Source organism: Cavia porcellus, unplaced genomic scaffold (assembly GCF_034190915.1).
Source record: "Cavia porcellus strain 051 isolate PalLab524CR breed Dunkin Hartley unplaced genomic scaffold, mCavPor4.1 scaffold_42, whole genome shotgun sequence".
NCBI classification, from domain to species: Eukaryota; Metazoa; Chordata; class Mammalia; order Rodentia; family Caviidae; genus Cavia; species Cavia porcellus.
In genome coordinates, this window is record NW_026947525.1 from 3550639 (window position 1) to 3575332 (window position 24694).

Genomic DNA, 24694 nt, shown 5'->3' on the forward strand with positions numbered 1-24694 from the left:
TGACTTGAAATTATAATATAAAGGCACTGTGATAAAAAAGGTGTGGTACTGACAAAAAACAAAACAAACAAAACCAGACCCAAATATCAAAGGAACAAATTAGAAGATGGAGAAACAACCCCAGACACACTAAACCATCTTATCTTTGACAAAGGTGCCAAACATAGTCACTAGAAGAAAGGCAGCCTCTTTAATAAATGGTGTTGGAAAAACTGGCTCTACACATGCTGAATATTAAGACTGGACCCATATCTTTCAAAGTGTATTAAGCTAAGATCAGAATAGATTAAAGATTTTATATTAAAACAGAATCATTAAATCTGCTGCAAGATAGACTAAGTAAAACTCTTGAAACCATTGATGTAAGCAAAGACTTTATGAAGAAAACATGGATTGAACAGCAAAAATCAAAGAGAATTAAGTGGGATCTCACCCTACTGAAAAGCTTTTTAACAGCAAGAGAAACCACCAACAGAGTGAAGAGACAACCCACAACATGGGAGAAAATATTTGCCAACTGTTCCTCAGACAAAGTATTACTATTGAGAGCAGGGAAAACTAAAAAATTTCAGTCTTCCCAGATTTTAAGACCCAATCAAAAAATGTGCATCTGAGGTGAAATACACAGTTCTCAGATGAAGAAATAGAAACAGCAAATAAATATGTGACAAAATGTTCTGCATCACTCGTCATTTAACAATTGCACATTAAATAACACTGATATGTCACCGTGCCCCAGAAAAAAATGCCTACTGTCAAGAAATAAAACAATAACGAATGCTAGAGGGGTTGTGGGGGGAAAAGGAACCCTTTTCCATTGTTGGTGGTAAAGCAACCACTGTGGAAATCAGTGTGGAAATTCGACACAAACTAGGTCTACAGGTCCCACTCAACTCAGCTATTCCCCTTCTGGGTATCTACCCAAAAAAATAAAAACCATCATACCACAGTGATATATGTACAGATCCTGGATGGAATGCACGACCTCTAGCTTGCCAGCCAGGCGCTTATGTTGCTGAGCTAAATCCCTGACCACTTTTTTTTTTTTTACTTTTTATCTTTCAAATAAAATAAGTTTGGGGGAAAAAGCAAGGACTGAGGTAAAGCCCTTCAGTGCAAATACCCATTTAGACGAGCTGAGGTCAACATTCCAAAAGACTGCCAGCTCCAGAAGCCTCCACCATCTTTCATTGGGGATCCACAGTTACAGGGTGGGTTTTTTTTTCTGTAATTATTCTTGGTGGGGAAGGTGGGCAGCAGAGCAGGAACCAATCAGTGATGAAGAGGTGGGCTATAAGAATTGACCAATCAGGCAGGCCAAGGTAGGTGGTCTCTTCCAGTGTCATGGCGTCAATTGTGAGGCAAGGGCAAAAAAGGAAGAGTTAGATGCTTGCTAGACCGTGATTTGTGGTTTCTATGCGCTGTGGACTGCTTAGAAAGAACCTGGGAGACCTCAAGCTACTCAATGGTGATGTTATGGGATGGGAACAGTGAACTGGGGTGGAATCAGGTTGAGACCAGTTACAAGTGGTGAGAAGCAGCTGTGGTGTCTACAGCCTGCGTGCTTAGCCTCAGACCATGAGGTGCTCTAGGGCTAGCAGTGAATCATCCTCTGTCCCTTTTACTTCTCCCTGGGGCCAGGACAGTTCTGGGTACCTAGAACACTGTCACCACTGTGACACCACAGGCCACAATGCCATTTTTGAAATCGCCTGCTGCCCTTGCTCCTCCAATAGTCTGGGCCCAGGAATGGGCTGGAGGAGACCCTGATTCCGATGTGGTTTCAAGCTGGGTGCAGCTGTAATAAGCTAGGTCTCTGCTCTCATTCCTGTCAGCAACAGATCTGGAAGCCAGAAGTATGTCAATGTCAGTGATGCAGGACCTCATAGCCACAACAGCTCTCCTTAAGCTTACCTATTTATGTATTTTGTGATCGCCTAATTTTATACTATATTCTCGTATTTCCATGCTGATGAAAGGTGGTGGCAAAGGTTCTGAGAATTCAAAGATGTGTAGTGATTTGCCTCAGTGGAGGAAGGCTCCCCAAACACTGGATGAACTCCTGTGTATTATACAGAACAATGCAAAGAATTTCTGAACATATTTATGTGACACATGTGCTCATAGACGATGTTTGGGAGAACAGGCATAGAGGTTTGAATTTTGAGAAAAATGAAGCAGATATAAAATTGTCATCAAGGGCAGGGTAAAGTGTGCTTGCTAAGGACAAATTCCAGAAAGGGCTGCCTGTTAAATTCTCATTGAAAAATGCCAAAATGTAGTCATTTGCATGAACATATACAGGTGATATCCTTCTGAATGGGAAGGAATGAGTGTCATCTCTGAATTAAGAGCTGATTTAATAGCTTAGTTGATCATATACATTGTTTAAATATAGAAATGCTCTGCAATGGACTTTACTAAGTGGTGTAAAGGAGATGTCATAAATTGAAATTGTGCAGGGATCTCAATAGTTTAAGCATGAAGGGTTTTCTGCTTAGGGTGGATCAGAAGACCATGGAAAGGATGTGGAAGTGACTGGCAGGACACAGTGTGCCAATAGCAGGACATAGAACAGAGAGGGTCTTCCCTGAAAGTCAGGTAGTTCTTAGAGTAAGCATGAAGTTAAAATTGGATTATGATTTCTTCCTTGAGGTGAATAACACCGGCTGTGGTAACAATCAGTATTCCACATTCCTGTAAACCCATGAATTCTGTGTTCTTCACTTGAGATCTTATTTTGATTATCTGTAATTATGACCCAGTGTCATGAAGGTGAAATTTGAATTTATTTTGTAACAGGGATCAAACTCATGATCTCAAGCTTGCCAGGTAAGTGTTCATGCTGCTGAGCTAAATACCCAGCTCTGAAAGTGTTTTCTGTATACTATGGATGATATCAACATAGTTCTTCAGAAAATGTTGAATATTGTGGAATTTTCCTATATTGTATGTATATAATTTTTAAAGCAAACCAAAGGTGTCTTATGCAGTCACTTTTTCAGTTTCACATTGTCTGTGGAGTGTATCAGTGAGGGTTTCTCTATTTCAGACAGCTCTGTAACATAGGCTAGCCCCAAACTCAAGGCAGTTCTCCTGCATCAGCTTCCCAAGATATATTTCTTATATCTGAATGGAAAGTGATCACTTCGTGACACTGAGCTATAATTTGAAGCTTGCACCTGGTTTCATTGTTTATACTTTTTTTTTACATAAATCAGTTTTCCATGAACATTTGAGTTATTATTTATGTATCATATTTGATGTCATTTATGTTTTGTTCTATGAAACCAAATTTAAATATCAAAATGCTGCTTCAGTAAATTAAGAAGAAAAGACTCAGTAGCCCAAAGGAGATTTGAAGAGATATCATTGGTAGTACATCAAAGTGATTGATGAGATATTTGTCTGCCTCTGTGCTTTATGGATCCTGGTCCTGCAGGCTCTAACTATGAGCTCTGCTTTAGAGACATTGCACAGGGACTCTTGCAGTGACTCAGCATAAGAATCAGTGCTCCTATTTGGCTGTTACATTAGCTCTGAGTTGCAATATAGCATTAAATTTGCTGTCTCAAAAAATGTGTATATACCAAAAATTAATCCCCAAGATATGGAATTAAGATTTGAGGAAATCAGTCCCCATTCAGCTGTTTTGTTTGGTTTTATTTGTTTAGTTTAATTTTGTTTTATTGAGACAAGTTTTCTCTATGAATATCAGCTAGATTTGAACCCCTTATGGAGTGCAGAATTGCCCTAACCTCAAAGCAGCACTCCTGCCTCAGTGTTATGAGTGTGGGATTATAGATATGCATGTTTATACCCTAGAAAATATTGAGGCTTGTAACTTAGCTGTGTTGTAGCTTGGCATAATAGATGCCATCTTGAGCTTTGCATTTAAGTAGTGCCCTGTATTTCACCCAGAAAAGTGGAAAATCACACAGGGTAGAAGTCCCAGGAGAAAAGCAAAATGAGCTGTACCCAAAGAAAAAAATTAACCTGCTCAACAAAAGAAGCAGAATACAGTTGTCATCCAACAATTATTATAAGATTCTAGCTAAATGATTTCCAACAGGATTTTATTGTGATTCTATCTTTTAAAATATCTGTAACTTTCCAGTTGAGAGCCTCTTGTTTAGATATTGAAATGGGGGTGGAGGTTCTGTATACAAGTGGTCCTGAGACCAGCTAATGAAATTCCACATTTCTCAGTTGGGTTGCTTGGCTTCCTATATTATTATTCACAAACTCAACTCAAGCTGCAAAAACCTTTACTGATACAAGCAAACCCCAGGTTTAAATGACAGTGCCACTGAAATGAAAGAACAATAGTGGAAAAGGGAGGAGAAAAAAGACAAATGCCATGTGTTATAATGCCCATCTCTTTTCCCCAGCAATGAAAAGGCTGAAACAGGAGAATGGCCATGTATTCAAGGACAGCCTAACCTAAATAGTGAGTGCAAGTCTGGCCAGAACTCCAAAGTGAGACTATGACTTTAAATCAAAAAACTAAAATGAAAAAAATAATCAACCAAGTTGACAGAAAGGCTATTGAAAACAAACAATAATAGAGCTGAGTGAAAACTGAATTATGTAAAATGGGAATTATTGAATGATGCTGCAGAGGAAAGAAGACCATGTTTTGGCATCCCAGAGGCAGTGACAAACACACACTTAGGAATGGCACCTATTGTGCTACAGCACAGCAGTGACCTCCTTCCTCCAATACATTTGCAGTTCACTAGACTGAGTACTTCTAAAAGCGCATAGAAATGTTAAACTCATGGCAACCAACAGCTTGAAATTCAGACTTTGGAACAATGCCTGTAGCAGACATTTCATATTTAAATTGAAATAACAGAAATAATCCTGCCCTGTTTGATGTCAAATGCACCAAGTTTAATGGCTCACCACATTGAGAAAGGAAGTCATAAACCAAAAGAAGTTCAAAAATTTTCGTAGAAAAAAAGAGAGAAGAATAGCCCTGAATTTTCAGGAGTGGTCTTTGGTGTTTTGGCCACAGACATTGTCATGGGTCATTTATACATGAAAGCCACAATGTGGGTACAGTGTGGGTCTCAGACTACAACCAACCTATAAGCTTATAGCTGCTTAGCTAATATTATTCATCAGGGGAACAAGTCAGCCAGAAAACGTATGTGGAAAGAGCCAAGGCATCTTGTGGGAACAGTAGTCCAGTTGTTCTGGTCATTGAGTATGGTAATTGAGGCCTATCTGAACTTCGTGGAGGAGGTTGTGGTAACTGTAGTACATTTCAAGCTGTTGTTTTTCTCTTCAGGAGCATGTAGACATGGTCACTGCATCTTCATCTTCAGTTCTGGCTTTCTTCAGTTGTGCGTGTAGCAGATTGTTGTATTTAATTTTTTGTATTGACTCTTTAAGGTTCCAGTTTCTCTCTAATTGTATATCAATTTCTGTCTACATTGACATCCTTTGCTAAAATCACAATAATATTTGAATGAATAAAGTGATGTTTGTACACTTAAAAATATTCATTAATACAGGCCAGGGATTTAGCTCAGCAGGCAGAAATGCCTGACTGGAAAGTGCTAGGTTGTAACTTTGATCCCTGGTACCTATAAACAAAAGTAATTTAAACTGCAAGGTAAGAAAATAATTTCATTTGTGAAATTGCAAATTTACAAAATTTATAACTAAATATGTCAATGGCAAATTAAACATTGTTAATACTCTTATTGAATATCTAAATTTGTTGGGGCTGGGGATTGAGCACAGTGGTACAAGGAGCTGCCTGGAGAGCACAAGGTCATGAGTTCAATCTCTCATACAAAAAAAAAATTCACAGTTGTCAATGATGCAGTGCTATGAGCATATTTATTGAAACTGATACTTGTTAATTAATAGGCTCAATGTTTCTTTTGTGATCTACGACATACCTGCAGATAACATGGCAATTACAGTGAATGATGTACTATCCCCTATAGGTTGCTATTTTCTGAGTTGTTTTTATTTTTTGTTTTCCCACATACTTGAAATTTGAAAAGGTTGGCTGATGCTAGCTAGAAAAACTGTGATAATCATTTTTTCAATTTAATGATATATTTTCTTATATCCATTAAGAACATTTTATTTGTTACAATTACTCCAAATCAAATTGATAAACAATTCTTAAAATTACAGATAGCTGAGTTAGCTAGAAATACAGGCAGCCATACCATGATATAGTGGGATGAAATTCCTGACCTTCTATGTCTGGTATGAGTTTGTGTTCTCTAAAATGCAAGAATGAATTTTAGGAACAACAGATTTGAAGAGCAGAATATATTTATTGAGAGAAAGAAAGTGAAAGTTTTTGGCTCTAAATAAGAAATTTTGGAAGTGGGAGGAGGAAGCAGGGCACTTTTACCTTGAAGTTACATTCTTCTCCGCTATTCAACCTACCAGTGGCCAGAAAAGAATCTCAATCAGCTACTTGCATATCAGCAATGCCACATTTAAGCACCATCCAAGTCAAAAACTATATGTATGCCACCCACACATTTCTAGAAGAAAAAGCCAGACCCCCAGTGGTCATGGGATTCTCCCCATAGTCTTAGAATAAAGGCCATTTTGATTTTATATTCTCTTCTTTACTACACCAAAAATTCTGTCAAAAAGCTTCTATCTGAGAGAAACAAGAAGGGTTCTGCACCTGTAGCAAAGGACTCTGTGTTTTCTATGGACTTTATAGAATAAAATGTGGTGAGATAGGTTTAAAGTGGGTTAGATTACTGAGGTTACTGAGGAGGTAAATTAGCACAATAGAGAAGCAGAATATAAGAAATGTAAAAGTGGCCTTTTACTTAAAGAATGTGGAGAGGAGCCCACAGCCACCAAGGGTTTGGCTGTTTTTTATTTTTTTTCCGACTGACTATGTGGATATGGGGTATATGTGACTTTTGACTGGATGTGGTGCTTGGAGGGGACATTGATGTCATGCCAAGAGCTGATGGGAGTTTTCTTTAGGCCTCTGGGAAAGAAAGAGGAAGTGGTAATCAAGGAGAAAAGAGGAAGTGGCCATATGAGTAAGCATCCCTGCCAAAATTACAGATCAGTTCACTTTCAGAAAAAGAAGCAGCATTTAAAGGCAGGTGTAAAGCCCTTCAGTGCAAGGATCCCTGGCAAGGTGAGATCAACATGGTGTTATACAAATGACTACTGATTTCTCTGACTTCAAGAAAGAGAAAAGTTTGTACTGATATTGCTATAGCAGAATGAATCTCTATCCAGTCTACTATGTCTTATATGAGGTTTTTGTTCTGTAAAGTCAAAGAATGAATTTTAGGAACAACAGAGATTAAGAGAAGAATATACTTATTGAGAGAAAGAAAGCTGCCTGAGAGAGAGAAGGTGTCCTGAGCCGGTTGCCAAACACTGTCCATTCTAGGGACATTTATAGAGTAAAATCATGTGATGAAATGAGTTTTAGGTGGGGAAACTAGGAACTCACAATGCAGATGGGCATAAGATGGGACAGAGCTATGGTAGCCAATAAGATTATAAATTCAGGTAAAGTTGATTTAATTGGGAACAAAGGGGGAATGGAGTCACATAGAAGCAGGCATTCTTAGGCAGCTGTGACTTCCCTTAGGGGTTTGGGAGGGTGACTCCTGACTTCATGATAAGAACTATTTAGAATATCATTCTTTAGGATAAGGATACATTTCTTTGAATGGTGACTACTGACTTCCTCAGAGTGCTAGAAAACTATTTAGAATATCAATCCTTAGGATATGGATGAATTAGCATATCATTTGTCTTGAGACTTGGCCCATAGCATGAGGTGTCAGTCTTCCCCATAGTTGCAAGGTATCTGGTTCCTGCATGAGCTCCTTGGGGGACCTAGCCCTGTCCTATGGCAGTAGTATTTATATAACTCAGGTACCTATAACAGTACTGTTTGGAAACTTGATTACAAATGTCTTGTGGTCTGGGTGAATGATCTGGTGATGACATTGTGCATTGTATATACCAGTGTTGCCCCCTGATTAACATATTTTGAAATTTAATTTTAGTTGATGTGTTCTTTTTTCCTTGAAACAAAATGGATTTCAAATTAAGAGCCTGAGGTAAAGCTCTTCAGTACAAACACTCCTCTGTCGAGCTGAGTTCACCACTGTAGAAGAACGGCAGCTCCAGAAGTCTCTGCACTACAGTCTATCATTTGGGATCCTCCATCACCAGCCTCCCAAAATATATGTAGTGACCACTTGGTGACAGTGAGCTATAATTTACAGCTTGGGCCTGGTTTCATTTTTTATACATATTTTAAAAATATAGCTGTTTTCCACTAACATTTCAGTTATTATTTATGTACCATATTTGGTGTTATTTATGTTTTGTTCTATGAAACCAAATTCATATTTCAAAATGCTGCTTAACTATATTAACAAAGTCCTCACTGGCCTAAATGAGATTTGAAGATACATCATCTGCAGTCTATCACAGTGATTGATGAGACTTTTTTTCTTTTTTTAAATTTTGAAATAGGTAAAATTCAACCGAACAAGGCAGAATAAGGCCAACTAAGATCATGCAGTGAAATTGGTACACAACTTCACAACAGGTTACTGGAATAACAGTAATAGGTATCACAGTACATTTTGTTATCTTTATAATAGTTTTTCTTTCAAACACATGTATCAAAATGAGATGAAATACAGAACATAGAACTTATCAAAACAGAATATGGAATAGAGCACTACCATTAATCAGAATAGAGCCAAACAGTAATAAAAATATTTGCCTTCAAAGAGATAGTAGAAGGAAGTCCCCCTTATTTGGTCAACTTCCAAGGAGACGCTCAGATTTCTGGTTCATTTCCTAATGGGGGTGGGGAAGTGGGGAAATGACAGGAATAGAGGAGTTGGGTAAATGGGATATTTGACTCTAGGTGGTGCATCAGTAGGTTCACTATTGCTTAGTAGGGAGACAGGCTGGTGCTTGGTTTCACAGCATCCTAAGTTCCAACATGGCGTGGATCTCAGGAGCTGCTGCTGGTTCTCCCCCGGGAAGGGCTGCAGTTTGCCAGACTGCCACCGCTCACCAGGGAATGGCGGTGCTTGCTTGGCTTCCCAGTGTCCTAAGTTCCAATATTGCATGGATCTCAGGAGCTGCTGCTGGTTTTCCCCCTGAAAAGGCTGCAGTCTGCCAAACCACCACATCTGACCAGGGAGGGGAGGTGCTTGCTTGGCTTCCCAGTGGATTGATGAGATATTTATCTACCTCTGTGCTTCTCACTGTGAGATCTGTTTTAGAGACAGCGCACAGGGAATCTTGCAGTGACTCAGCACAAGAATCAGTGCTCCTATTTGCCTGTTACATTAGCAGTGAGTTAAAATCTAGCATCAAATTTGCTGTCTTCAAAATGTGTATATACACAAAATTAATGACAAAGACATGGATTTAAATTTGAAGAAATCAGTCTTCATTCAACTGTTTTTTAGGTTTTATTAGTTTAGTTTAGTTTAGTTTAGTTTTATTGAGAGAAGCTTTCTGTATATATATCAGCTGGATTTGAACACCCCATGGAGCCTAGAATTGGCCTGACCTCACTGAAACCTTCCTGTCTCAGCCTTTTGAGTGCTGGGATTATAGATATGCACCACCACACTTTGCTTTTGATTCAGATTTGTAGGACAGAATTTAAGATATCCCAAATCTGGGGTCTCAATCTTCCTTTGAGAAATATATGTCTCATTCTTTAGGACGCAGTGACCTTAGAGGATGTGGTTGTGAACTTCAGCAATGAGGAGTGGAGTTTGCTGAGTCCATCCCAAAAGAACCTCTACAGAGATGTGATGGGTGAAACTTTTAGGAACATGACTGCGATAGGTAAGGATGAAATCTTTTTGTCAGTCATGCTGTCAGAATATTGTTTGTTGCTCATCAGTGCTGTTTCATTAAAAAGAAAATGAAAATATTTTAAAAACTATCTCAGATCTGGACACGTTATATCATATATCTAAACAAAACCTATTAATTTGTATATATTACTCTAATGAGTCCTGGTATTTCTAGGTCTACAATTCAGGAGGACAGGGATATTCAGGAAGCTGAAAAAAATGCAAAATTTACTGGAGTAAATCCCCTCATACTTAAGGTAATCCACACTCACAAGGAGAAGGAATGTTCCTGAGTAATTAGTGAGTCAGCAGAAAAATGACAACCATTCAATTAAATGTCAGTAATATTCTCTGAAGATGTATAAGCTAGGGTATGTATAATGAGTGAATTAAATCATGGAAATGTATGACATTGCATGTAGATGTATATGAAAGGCATACACTTTGAGTTATGATATTCTGCCTTCAGTTTTTCTACTGATATATACATGTGAATGTAACATATTCAAGATCTAAAAATTGCTAAGATTGCAATAGAATTTGAAATAAAACTGAGTGCTTGTGTTTCCATGCCATGTTCTAGAGAATAAGCCATTCTAATTAAAATTCTTTGTAGGCTGGTGCAATGTTAGCACACTCATTTTGAATATCAGTATGCAGTTGTCTCTGGAAATTGATCCCCTCATACTTGTCCTGGATATAGTTTTAAAATCTCAAAATCTGCATAAAATACTGATACAGGCTTATTCACATACAAAGCAGATTGAGTTATAATAGATCAGGCCTTGAAGAAGCTTAGCTATCTATCACTGGATTTGGGAAGAAGGAAAATATTAATAGACTCTCTGTGATTGTGCATTCTTGTAAACCCAGCACACTACAAATCAGATTTTGCAGAATGGCAAATTCAAGTTCAAACTTCACAGCTTAATGATCAGTGAAAATCTCTTAAAACAGATTTTAAAAAGCTGTAGATTTTATGCTAATACCTGTTGTTTATTTCCAGCCTGGAAAAGAAAAAATGTGTTATATAGTGTCAAAAAATAAATAATATAATGTCTTTTGCCATAAGAAGCAATGGGCCTTTCACCCATCAATTGAGTGAAATAGCTCAGCTATAAAACCTAAAAGGTCACAGGGTTTCTTTTAGATAAGAAACCAAAATAAAAATTGTGGAATGAAGTGAAAGAGAGTTAATAGAGAAAAGTAAGACTGATCTACAGGTTAAGGACAGAAGGGAGATTGTGATGGGGAAACATATCAGAATGAACTGTCTGTGATACACATAAGTACCCATGACAGAAGAGAAGCTAAATATTCTGCATTTCAAAAGGTACCACCTTTTGAGATTTCCAAATGTGTACCAGTCTTTTGGGAATGGTTGTTTTCAGCATATCTTACAAGGCCATTCTGTTGCTTCATGGTCAGAATTTCTTAGCAGGTATTTAAAACAGAACTTGACATTAATGCAGTCATTAAACTGAGACCCATTTCACTGTGAATTTTTCTTTTTTGAAATTTAATGTAAGGAAAGATTAAACAAAACAAAATAAGTAGAAATAGTACAGTTAGGTCTGAGAGAAGGGAGAGGAGAAGAGAGAGGGAAGTCCGTGGGAGGTATGGAGCGGACGGCCGTGAAAGTAGTGGGCAATGGTGACTTTATTCTGGGAATGCGGGGAGGGGGCCCCCCCACCGCTGGCCCCTGGGCACAGCATCTCTGCACCCGGGGCCGGTGGTCTCTCCGGGAACACGGGGAGTGGAGACTGGCATGCTGGCTGGCGCTGGCCACTGGAATCAGGCAAGCTCTCTCTCTCTGGCAAACTCTCTCTCTGGCGAACTCTCTCGGACACGTGGCATGGGGGCATCTAAATAGCCTAAGCTTAGGGCAGCGCCCTAAGGCCATTAGAGATGCACAGGTATCTCATTGGCGCACAGATTCTTAAGGATGGGGATATAGGGTTACAATAAAGTCCATAGGGGGCAGGGGGGGAGGAGTTTAGCTGCAGCCTTTTCTGGTTACAGTGTTTCATCTGGGCCAGCAACTCTTTCATATCCCGTCTTATGGTTATTAGGAAAAGGGGCGAAGATCTCTCTCTGTAACTACTTCCTGCTGGCTGAGGGCACTGTATTGGGGGTCTAGGGGAATTTGACGGGATGAAGGTTGATGCCCAGGTAGACACTGATGCCAGGTGTTTTAGCCAGGACAACTTTACTGGTGAATGTACGTATGTCAGACTGGAAAAACAAAGAAACATAATGTTATTAGGAGACATGGCACTATTATATTTAAGGACCCAGGTGAGGTAGATAGGAAGGTGACTTTGGTTTTGAGATGGTATTTTACAAGGGTGACGTTGAGGTGGCAAGGCAGAATTCTGAAAAATAAACATGGGATTAGGAGGAGTGAAGTTATGAGAGGTGTTTACTCCCCCCTATGAAAGCATAAAAGTTAAAAGGTAGGTAGGTAAGGCTTGTCTCTGGTATATATGATGTTGGAGTCTGTAGGAAACCGTGTTAAGGACTCCTGTTATAGAAATGATTATTAATAGAATGTAAGAAATTAAGAATCAAACTGGACAACAAAACATGATGACCTGTGAGTCATAAGGCAGAGATGAGCATCAAAAGGATGGTTAGATCTAGGGCCTGAGTGATGTGAAAACAGAATGGCAGTTTAAAAGGGAATAAAAGCATTTTATGATTTAGGACTGGGACCTGTATAAAAATGGGCCTGTTTGTAAATGGCATAGGTTGACCATCAATACCATGTCATAGAGATTGATTTAATATAGCAACCTGAATACTCAGGAAGAATCCTGTATATATGGCCTCTATGTCCACAGTAACATTCATTGTCAAATATATCTCACACTGGAGAGAACCCCTATGTATATAAGCAATGTGTAAAAGGTTTCATCCAATCTGGAAACTGTAAGCAACATGAAAGAATTCAAACTGGAGAGAAACCCTATGTATGTAAGGAACGTGGGAAAGCTTTTACCAAACATGGGCATTGTAAGGAACATGAAAGAATTCACACTGGAGAGAAACCATCTGTATAATTAATGTGAGAAAGATTTACCCTACATGGACATTGTAAGCAACATGAAAGTTCACATTCATGATAAAACCAGTGTATATAAGCATCATGAGAACGATTTGAGCACACATATATATTGCATAATATGTGAAAATCTTCACACTTGGCAGGAAAATTATATATGTAAGTAATGTGGGAAAGGTTTCAACAGAAATGCTGATTGTCCAATACATGAAAAAATTTACACTATTGAGAAAGCCTGTATATGTGAAGAATGTGGGAAAGCTTTCACCACACATGGATACTGTAAAATACATCAATGACTTCACACTGGTGAGAAACCCCATGTATATAACAATGTGGCAAAGCTTTTACCGCATACAGTCATTGCAAAACAGATGAAAGCATTCACACAGGGAAGAACCACTGGCTATGTACGCAAATGGAGACACTTTCAGCAGCCAGATTGTGAGTGAAATACATGAAGAAACTCACACTAGAGATAAATCCTATGTGTTATGGGAATCCTCCCAGCACACATGATCATTGTGACATATCTGAAAGAGCTCACTGAGCAGAGATCCTATGTGGATTAACAATGTGAGAAATATGGCAATCCATGTTTGTTGTTAAATACATAGAAAAAGCATCGCTCCTCAGACAGTTTAGATCTAAGTTTACTTTAAAAATCCCAAGGAGACCTGAAGAAATAACCAATACAGAAGTTTGATGTCAATATTTCTTCACAAATTTTCCAGAAATGACAAATCTTAGGTGGAGCTCTCCTCCAGTGCACATGTTGTATGGTTTTCAGTTAACCACTTGTACCTCTTTAGATTTTTTTAAATGTCTTTGTGCTTCAACGTGGCATCTTGTAATTAAGCATGGTAAACTGAAATGGCCTTTTCACTTTCAAGTATGGATAGTGCCTATGTACTTAATATTTTGTCTTTAAAATAGAATTTTTATATTTTTTGGTAAATTGTAATGTTTAAAGAGAAAAGACAGAAAAAATCTAGAAATAATACAGAATTTCAAAAAATAAACAATAAGAAATCACTAGTTGATTAGTTACATATTGTCATCTTAGAAATAGTTGTTCAAGTTATAATTTATTTTATATAAGCATACAAAGTGATATTCCAATAATGACACTGTGAACAGTTCACCTCAGTGATCCAACAAAATCTTATTAATATGCTTATATGTCCTTCACATTTGTTTTTTTAAAAGAGGGTAAGATTAAACATGATAAAACAGAACAGAACAGTTCATAAGAAAACAATTTAAGGAAACACAGATTTCAAAGCAAGTCCACTGGAGATGTTTACTGTCTATCTTACTGCCTCTAGTTTTCTTCCAAATAGTTGTTCCCATCTAGAATGCATTGAGTATATGCTGAACGTTATAGAACTAAGCAAATAATTACAGGATGATGTAGGCTTTTTCAGTCTTCAAGACTGATTTTGGGGAAGTTGATAATGACTAACATAATGTCTCTCATTCTCTTCATAGTAGCTGTTTTTATCTTTATATATGCTGAAACTGAACATAAGAGACTAGACTAATATCACTCTCAACAGTGAATAATAGAATCCTGAAAAGGAGAAAGGTGAGGAATTGCCTTAAAAAGGAGGCAGAGGGCATTGTTAAAAGTGTATCAGGATTTAAAAGCTACAGTAGACTTATTGCACTGGTTGGTTTGATTATATTTTGTTCCAGCCTGTTTATTCATATTAGATTCCAGGGCACAGAAAGATAACCCAAAAATAGCAGGCTATACCATGGTAACTATCCTTAATTACCTATTAACATAAACTGAAACCCTGTATTACTTACATTGTCTTCTATGTCTGATCTTCTTTGAAGCTGGTTTGTTTGAATGCTATTTGGTCTTGACTGATTTTATTCACATTTGGTATGTTTGCTTGTATCAAGTCCAAGAGTATAGGCAACTACTGTGAAGGTGACAAGATGTAAAAGGTGTAATTTAGGGGGCTGGGGATTTAGCTCAGTGGCTTAAGAACCTGCCTGGCAAGTGTGAGGTCATGAGTTTGATCTCCAGTACCAACAAATAAATTAATAAAAGCTATCCATTCCAGGTTTGATTATTTTTTTATTTAAAGAGAAAAAAAGAAAGGAAATAAAAAAATGAAGCATTAAAAGTGTATAAATAATACAGAATTTCAAGATAAATAATACAGTAAGAAATCACTAGTTAATAGGTTACATATTGTCATCTTAGAAACAGTTGTCCAAATTATAAAATTAAAGCATATAAAGTGGACATTCATACAGTGAGATTGCAGACAGTTCCATTCAATGATCCAACAAAAGCTCAGTAGTATGGCTTTCCATCCTACACACTCAAACATGCAGTTATATCACTTATACCACCTTCCTTTCCTCTGTTTTTTACAATAACACTTACACTTTTTGTGTTTTTTTTACTCCCACAGTTCTAATTATTTTTTTGAAGAGAATAAAACCTAACATGACTAAACAAAACAGAGTCGGTTAGAACAGAAGGATGGGCATAGTACATGATGCAAAAATAGAATATCAGATGATTAAAAATGGTTACCATTGTGCCTCTTGCTATTTTGAAAAAGAATTGCCTATCTCATCATGCATAATAGAATTGATCAAAACTGTACAGAACAAGACCAATAAAACCTACACTGGAGACCTTACAGGATTTCAAAAGAAGATAACAGTCAAACCATAATGGGCATGATAGTAAATCTTATTGCCGTCAAAGTGGTTGCCTATACCTTCAAACTTGATACTATGAAACAATATAGAATACAGTAAAAACAGAAAAAGATGGGGAGAGCAATAGAGGGGTTCAAATCAGGTTAATAGGAAAACAAAAATGTTACTATAATATATCCCTCTATTTTTTAATTTAGTTTTCCCTTAATTGAAAAAATTTTAAAAACATAGATTAATTTTTGAAAAAGAGTGGAGATTGAGATAAAAGAGGACATTTAATAGAACAACACAGGTCAGAACTAAACTATTTAAGCATCATTGTGTTTCACCCCCAAATAATCTAACATAATATTAGTCACCATAGTGCCTCTTTCCTTGAATTATTTGAGTATAACTTCGTATACTGTAGCATCAAGCATATCAAGAGAGTGTGAAGCCTACTTAGAACCAGTTAACAGAAAATGAACAATGGTTTCTATATTATCTCTTTGCCTATAAAAATTTTGTATATACTATCGCATATAGTAAAATATAGCAAGATACAACATGTTAAAACCAGTGGAAACAGATGTACAAGAACTTGATGGAATTTTGAAACAAGATGATATTAAATCAGTACTAGCTTTTATGATGTGTTGTTTTCTTCAGAATAGCTATTCATACTATCACTGATACTAAAATCAAACAACCCAGGTTAAAACCATTGCACTTAATGAGTGTAAACATGATTGGGAATCATGATTACCACATACTTCTATGTATTCTTATCATTTATTACACTAGGGAAAATATTCAATATTTATACATGTGAGTTTGATTTATTTCACTTATGTGTATGGTCTCAAGCTGCGTCCATTTTTTTATATCTCAATATGATCATTCTTTATAGCTGAGTAGTACTCCATTTTATAAAAATACCACAACTTTTTTATCCATTCCTCCTTGATGGACACTTAGGTTGTTTCCAAGATCTGGCTATTACAAATTGTGCTGCTATAAACATGGGTGCACATATATCACTGTGGTATGATGCTTTCAGTTCTTCTGGGAATACACCTAGAAATGGAATAGCTGGGTCAAAAGGTGCTTCCAGTCCCAGCTTTCTGAGTAATCTCCAGATTGACCTCGACAATGGTTGCACTAGTCTACACTCCCACCAATAGGGCAGGAGAGATCCTTTTACCCCACAGGCTCACTTGCATTTGTTGTTGTTGGTTTTGTTGATCTTGGCCATTCTTTCAGGAGAGAGATGAAATTTCAGTGTGGTTTTAATTTGCGTTTCTCTAATGACCATTGATGGTGAACATTTTTTCATGTATTTATTTGCCATTTGTATTTCTTCATCTGAAAATTGTTTATTCATCTCAGATGCCCATTTTTGGTTTGGGTCTTTGAATTTTGGGGGTCCGATTTTCTTTTCATTTTTTATATGTTTTAGACAGAAGTCCTTTGTCTGAGGGGCAGTTCATTAAGATTTTTTCCCAGTTTGTGGGTTTTTTTTTTCACTATGCTGGAGATTTCTTTGGATGTACAGAAATTTTTTAATAAGAGGCCATCCCAATTATTGACTCTGGGAAGTATTTCCCATGTGGTTTGATTCCTATTCATGAATTCTCTACCTACTCCTATGTCTTCAAAGTTTTTATCCAATTTGTCTTCCAATAGATTTAGTTTTTCTGTTTTAATATTTAGATCTTTGATCCATTTAAATTTTATTTTAGTACATGGTCATAGGCATGGGTCTTACTTTTTGTTTTTGGCATATGGAGGGCCAGTTTTTCATACTATTTATTAAACAGACTGTCATTCTTCCAGTGAACATGTTTGGCCTCTTTATCAAAGATAAGGTGATTGAGTGTGTTTGTAGTTTTTGTTGTATCTTCTAATCCATTCCACTGATCTTTGGCTCTGTTTTGGTTCCAGTACCATGTTGATTTTACTACAATTGCTTTGTAATATAACTTCAAGTCAGGGATTGTGATACCTCCTGCCTTGCCTTTGCTACTTTTAACTGTCCTTGCTGTTCTAGGTTTGTTCTCACGCCAGATGAATTTTAGGGGTGATTTCTCAAGTTCTATGAAGTATGTTGATGGTTTTTTTTAAATCGGGATTGCATTGAATCTGTATAAAATTTTTGGGAGGATGGCCATTTTTACAATATTTATTCTTCCTATCCATGAGCAAGGGATGTCTTTCCATTTTCTGAGATCATCTTCAGTTTCATCTTTCAGGGTGTTATAATTTTCCCTGTATAGGTCTTTTACTTCTTTCATGAAAGTAACTCTTAAATATTTAATTTTTTTGGTTGCTAGTGTGAAGGGGGTGGCCTCTCTTGTCTCTCTGTAAGTTTGCTGTTAATCTATAGGAATGTATTGATTTTTGAGTATTGATTCTGTATCCAGCTACATTACTGAATTTATGTATTATATCTAGGAGTGTTTCAATGGAGTTTTGGGGATCTTTTATGGAGAATATCATGTCATATGCAAATAGTGATAATTTAACTTCTTCTTTTCCTATCTTTACACCTTTTATTTCTCTCTCTTGTCTAATTTCTCTGGCCTGTATTTCCAGTACTATATTAAATAGGAGTGGTGATAAGGGACATTCTTGTATTGTCCCCGATTTTAAAGTAAATGTCTTCAATTTTTGGCCATTTAGTATGATATTGACTGTTGATTTGTCATAGGCAGCCTTAATTATATTCAGGTAAAGACCATCTATTCCAATTTTCTGTAAGGTTATCATAAATGAATGTTGGACTTTATCAAAAGCTTTTTATGCAGCTTTAGAAATGAACATGTGATTCTTACTTTTGGCTCTATTAACATAGTGTATTACATTTATTGATTTACATATACTAAACCATCCCTGCATACCTGGGATGATTCCCACTTGGTCATGGTGTATGATCTTGATGATTTGCTGCATCCTGTTTGCCAATATTTTATTGAGGATTTTTACATCTGTGTTCATTAGGGAGATTTTTCTGTAGTTCTCTTTTTCAGTTGGGTCCTTCTTTGGTTTTGGTACTAGAGTAATATTTGCTTCTAGGAAAAATTTAGGAAGGATTGCTTCCCTTTCAATTTCATTGAAGATTTTGAGGAGTGTTGGCATTAGGTCTTCTTTGTGTTTCTTGTGGAATTCTGCAGTGAATCTGTCTGGGCCTGGGCTCTTCTTTGTAGGTTAAGATTTAATTTCATCTTCAAATTCATTAATAAAAATTGGGTTATTCAGTAGTTTTACATCTTCATTACCTAGTTTTGGTACTTCGTATACTTCTAGGAATCTGTCTATTTCCTCTCTGTTATCAAACCTTTGAGAGTAGAGGTTTTCAAAATAGGTGTTGATGATCTTCTGTATTTCTATAGGGTCTGTAGTAATTTCACCTCTTTCATTCTTTATTGCATGAATTTGAGCTTTTTCTTCCCTTTTTAAAATAAGGTTGGCTAGGGGCCTGTCAATTTTATTTATTCTTTCAAAGAACCAGCTCTTTGATTCGTTAATTTTTTTTTAGTCTCTATTGCATTGATTTATGCTCTGATTTTTATAATCTCTTATTTTGGCTTTGTGCTTGACTTGCTCTTCTTTTTCTAGATGTTTGAGGTGGAACATCAGGTTACTTATTTGTATTTATTCTGTTTTCCTAATGTGGGAACTCAGTGCAATAAATTTTCCTCTGAGAATAGCTTTCATTGCATCCGACAGATTTCAGTAAGTTGCATTTGTGTTTCCATTTGTTTGAAGGTATTGCTTAATTTCTTCTTTAATTTTCTCTGTGAGCCACTGATTATGCAAGAGTGTGTTATTCAGGTTCCATGTGTTTTTGGGATTTTTGCAGTATCTTTTATCATTAGTTTCTAATTTCATAGCGCTATGGTCCAATAGCATGCAATGGATAATTTTGACACTTTTGCATTTTAAATAAGTTCTATTAATTAATATACAGTCTATTTTAAAGAATGATCGATGTACTACTGAGAAGAATGTGTATTCTCTTGTTGTTGGGTGGAATACTCAGTATATGTCTATTAAGTCCATTTGTTCAAAGGTGTGATTCAATTCTTTTATTTCTTCGTTGATTTTCTGTCTGGTTGATATGTCCATTGGTATCAATGGTTTGTTAAGGTCTCCTGTTACAATCGTGTTACTGCTAATTTGGTTTTTCATTTCTGTTAGTACTTGTTTTATATAACTGGGTGCTCTGAAGTTTGGTGCATATATATTTAAGATAGTTATCTCTTCCTCTTGGACTTTTCCCCTAACCAGTATTAGTGACCTTCTTTATCCCTTCAGATCATTACTGGCTTTAAGTTATTATTGTCTGCAAACAGAATAGCTACCCCTGCTGTTTTTTTTTTTTTTTGATTTGCTGTTGCATGAAGTATTGTTTTCCATCCTTTCAGTTTTAGTCTGTGAGTATCCTTTTGCATTAAATGGGTTTCTTGTAGACAGCATATCATTGGATTTTTTTTCTTGATATATTCTGCCAGTCTGTTTCTTTTACTTGGTGCATTGAAACCATTTACATTAATGGCTAGAACTGTTGTATACTGGTTTATTGTTGACATGATATCTTTCTGCTGTTGCAACTTTATCTTTCTGCTCTGTTTAATTGTCTGCTTTGTTAATGGCTTTTTCCTAAATGCATCTAGGCTGTCTTTCAGTATTCTTTGAAGGGTTGGCTTGGTGATCATGAAGTTTTTCAGCTGTTCTTTGTCATGTATCTTATTTCTCCATCAATTTTGAAGGACAGTTCTGCAGGGTACATCAGCCTAGGTTGGAAATAATTTTCCTTTAAAATCTGAAATACTTCACTCCATGCTCTTCTTGACTTTATTGTTTTTGCTGTGAAGTCTACTGTGATTCTTATGGTTTTTCCATTATAGGTGATCTGTCTCTTCTCTCTGACAGGTTTTAGTATTCTATTCTGTTGTTCAATTTCTGTAATGGTCATTGTTATATGTCTGGGTGTAAATTTATTTTGGTTATGGTTATTTGGAGTTCTATATGCTTCACTGATCTTGATATCAGTTTCCAATCTTGTGTTTGGGAAATTTTCAGCTATTACTTCTCTAAATATCCTCTTGACATCCTTTATGTTGTCCCTTTCTTTTTCATTTATCCCTATCAAGCTTAATTTGTTGCACTTTGCGTCATCTTGCAGGTGTTGAATTGTTATTTCCTGGTTTCTTGTTATTTTTAAAAGATCTTTCCTTTCCTGTTCACTGGCTGCAATCTTGTCTTCGAGGTCTGAGATTCTATCTTCACATTCATTGAGGCACTTTTTATAACTTTCAATTTCCTATATATCTCTTTGTATCTGCTTTATATATTCTGTTTGTTTCTTATTGTGTTCATCCAGGGATTCTATCTTTTTGTTTAGCTCCTCCAGTTTTTTAACTGTGTCTTCTTTAGATGTATTCAGCATTCCTGCATTTCTTTTATCATTTCTTCTTTTACCTGAGAGGTTATTTGCTGTTTGAATTGCTTTAAGGCTTCCCAGAGTTGCTCCTTTATTTCAGTTACTATTATTTCAGGTATTTCAGGTATGTGAGATGTGTTTTCTTGTATGCACATGGCTCCTAGGCTTTTTTGGGATGGGCTGGATGTTCGAGACCGCATTTTGGTCTTTTATTTTGTCATTTTTCTATATTTTTGAGCTTCAAGTGTTGTTGCAAGTGAGGGAGAGAGTTCCCCCAGACTGGGATGGGATTCTGTGCCTCGGCCCCAGTTGCTGGTCATGGCAGGAAACCGAGGGCTGGTCCCCAGGCAAGGAAGAAAGTTTCCCAGAATGGGACGGGATTCCGTGTCACGGCCCAACACCCTGGTCGCAGCAGAAAACCATGGGCTGGGGCCCTGGTGAGGAAGAGTGTTCCCCACACTGGGACAGGATTCTGTGCCTTGGTCCCACTCTTTGGTCCTAGCAGGGAACCGCAGGCTGGTCCCCAGGTGAGGAAGAGAGTTCCCCCAGACTGGGACAGGATTCCATGTTGTGGCCCCACTCACTAGTCCTGACTCACTGGTCCCAGCAGTAAACTGTGGGATGGTCCCCATGTAAGGAAGGGAGTTCCCCCAGATGGATGGAACTCTGTGCCTAGGCCTGACTCGCTGGTCCTGGCAGGAAACCCCAGGCTGGTCCTCTGGTGAGTAAGGGAGTTCCCCCAGACTGGGACGGGATTCCGTGCCTTGAGCCAACTTGCTGGTCCTGGCAGGAAACCGTGGGATCTACCCCAGGTTTGATTATTAACTGCTTTCATGTCCTACAATATCTTCAAAGCTGTGTTTTTATAAAAGTAGCTATGTAATGTTATGCTTAACTATATAGTGCCTGATGATGTGGACAATTCTATTGAAAATAACAAGAGAAAGCATAGTAAGTACTGTACATCACCTAATATTGTGGTCTTATAGGGCTTTTTCATATCATGATTTTCTAGGAATTTCTCTTTTTGTCTTGTTTTGAACTGTTTTTCCCCATAGTACAGAAAGGATAGATATACACATAGAGATTCACACACGGGAAGAATTTCTAACCTATTTATTGGAACAAATAATATAACACACAATGTGATGAACAGATACTCTGAAGAAGAGACACTAAGAAACCCAATGCTAATTCTGTAGCATTATGATATAAAATCGAGCAATACTATTATTCACTGTTCAGAGTGATGTTAGTCTAGTTTCTTATTTTTTGCTGAATTGTAATTTTAACATGGCATTTGCTTTAATCTTTTGATGCACATGCTTCATTTTCTCTTTCATAAACGATGTTTCTGAAATTGATGCAATATTTGGCATTAAGATATACATTTATAGAGGCTTGGAGCATGATTTTTTTACAAAGTTGTGTTCTTTTCACATAACTTGTACATTAATGAATGTTATGTATTCCATGTTGTGAAGAGACAAGACACCTGCTGATTTCCTAACATCACTGGGTATCACACCACATACATTATGTTGCCTGATTTTCTTTTTCAGTGGAGCCAATATTTGTCATTTAAGTAAACCTTTGTTTTTCTAACCATCGTAATTTTACCTGTTATGTTTATATTACATCTTTACTTTGCTAGTAAGGTTTCCCCACATTTACCAAATGTAAACCATACTACTGTGAATTTCTGATTGCCCCATAGTGACAGAACCATAACTTGTCTCCAATAGCACACCATAAAATATAGTAATATCTCCAGAAATTATAAAATTTTGCATGATTTGTGAGTATCCATACTTTGAAATCAATTTGTCTTAAATGTGGAGTCGTTTCAGGGGAAAAGGTTGTTATTGGATGTATCATGCAAATGCCTTTATTTTATTCCTTGATGCTGTGAATGCATTATATATTTTGTAATTATAACTGCTTTTTCCTAAAACACTGAAGTAATGGCATGAAGGGTAACCTAAATTTTGAGCTATCAACACAGTAAAAAGTACATTTGCTAAATTAAGATTCAGATTGTGTTCTGTTTTACTGAGTTGTGAATTTATACAATGGCATATCTCTTCACTTATAAAGACCACTGCCTGATGTTTGTGGTGTGTGCTGATTATCTTTAAACACATACACTGGGCCATGAGTCCCAGTTGGTTTCTTGTGGCCTGTGGTTTTCACTTCATTTTAACATTCATGTAATTTATAGTGTTTAATGCAGTGTTGTTGAATACAAAATCTGCTTAGGTTCCAATGGAATTATGTTGTTAAAAACTGTGGTGTCATGAAAACACAAGTGAACATTGCATTAAATACCCCTAATCCAGCGAAGATAGCTTGCCCAAGTCTCAATTATCCTTGGGAAAATAAATTACTCACCTGTTGTGTAATAACCACTAAAACTATGTCTATTTTGTACCTGAAGAACTTGATATACTTCACAAAGTAAAAGACACTGAAGTACATTTTCAGCCACTGTGCACTAAAGCATGTGGCCAGATGGTAAGCACATTTCTGCTTACCATCAATGGGAAAATTTGGAGTTTGTATTTCAGCTAATAATAGAATACTGAATCTATAAGACATATATCCTGAGTACATGCACTTTCTCATTTTACCACGAAAATATATCTTGCTGGTCCTGTTGATGCATGCTTGTAATCCTAGCACTTCAGGGGGCTTACATTAATAGAAGAGGAAGTTGAGCCCAACCTACACAATTAGTGTGACCTTGTCTCAAAACATATCTTCAAATTCTGCAGATGTAGCTTAATGTTTTAGATCTCCCCCTTTCTTCCCCAGTATCAACATTTTTTAATACTCACAATTACACATCAGTCGTTGTCCTTTTATCACTTGGCCACCTAGCAGTTATCCCCAAGAATCACTTAGGAAGCACATTTGTTTATGCAGTGACCATCCTGAGCATCATTGGGGCTGTTGTCAATTTAACCCATTAATTCTTGTATTGAATATAGCAAAATTGTCACTTTTATAGTATTGTTATTTTATAAAAACTAACAAAAAATGCAATTTTTGATCATTTTGTAATTAAATAATTGCATTGATAAGGAGTTACTGTAAAGATTGGCTAATGGTGATTACTTTAATCCCAGCACCAGGAGAGAATGAGATGGGATGATCATGGCTACGAAGCTGGCTTTGGGAGGCAACAGCTAAATGATTTAGCAGAGTGTGAAGCAGTTGTTTTTATCCCTGCATTTGAAGTTTAAGGAAACAAGTAAGTTGAGCTCAAGAATATAAATGTATGATAGGATAAAAGAATCTCTACTGCAAATTGTGATTTTTCTATCACTCAGGAAATGTACTTTTGTGGTAATTTGTGCAGCAGTCTCATACATGCCTCTATTAGAGTAAAACATAGTGAAACATGAAAGAGCCAGACATTCCATGTTCTGAATGTAGAGGTATTAAAAAAAACATTTTTTCTTATTACTATTGCTTCTGTTTTGTGTAGAAAATAAGGTAGGGTGACAAAACAAGCAAAAAGGACTTTATAAGATTTTAATTCTCCTGCATAAACAAAGAAGCTACAAAAAAGTCACACCAGAGGATGAAGAAATAAACTAAAGAAGGAGAGAAATTTTGCCTGTTACTCCCTGACAGCTAACATGTAAA

At 36.8% G+C, this 24694-nt stretch overlaps 1 protein-coding gene across 1 annotated transcript in view; it reads left to right on the forward strand.

Moving 5' to 3' along the window:
• Positions 1-11482: 11482 nt before the first annotated feature.
• LOC134474899 (zinc finger protein 239-like) overlaps positions 11483-24694 on the forward strand; it is a gene marked incomplete at its 3' end in the record, with an annotated part of 53489 nt that continues 40277 nt past the window's right edge. The window contains 1 exon segment of the mRNA XM_063243942.1: positions 11483-11661. Within this exon segment, the coding sequence (XP_063100012.1) occupies positions 11483-11661 (179 nt within the window).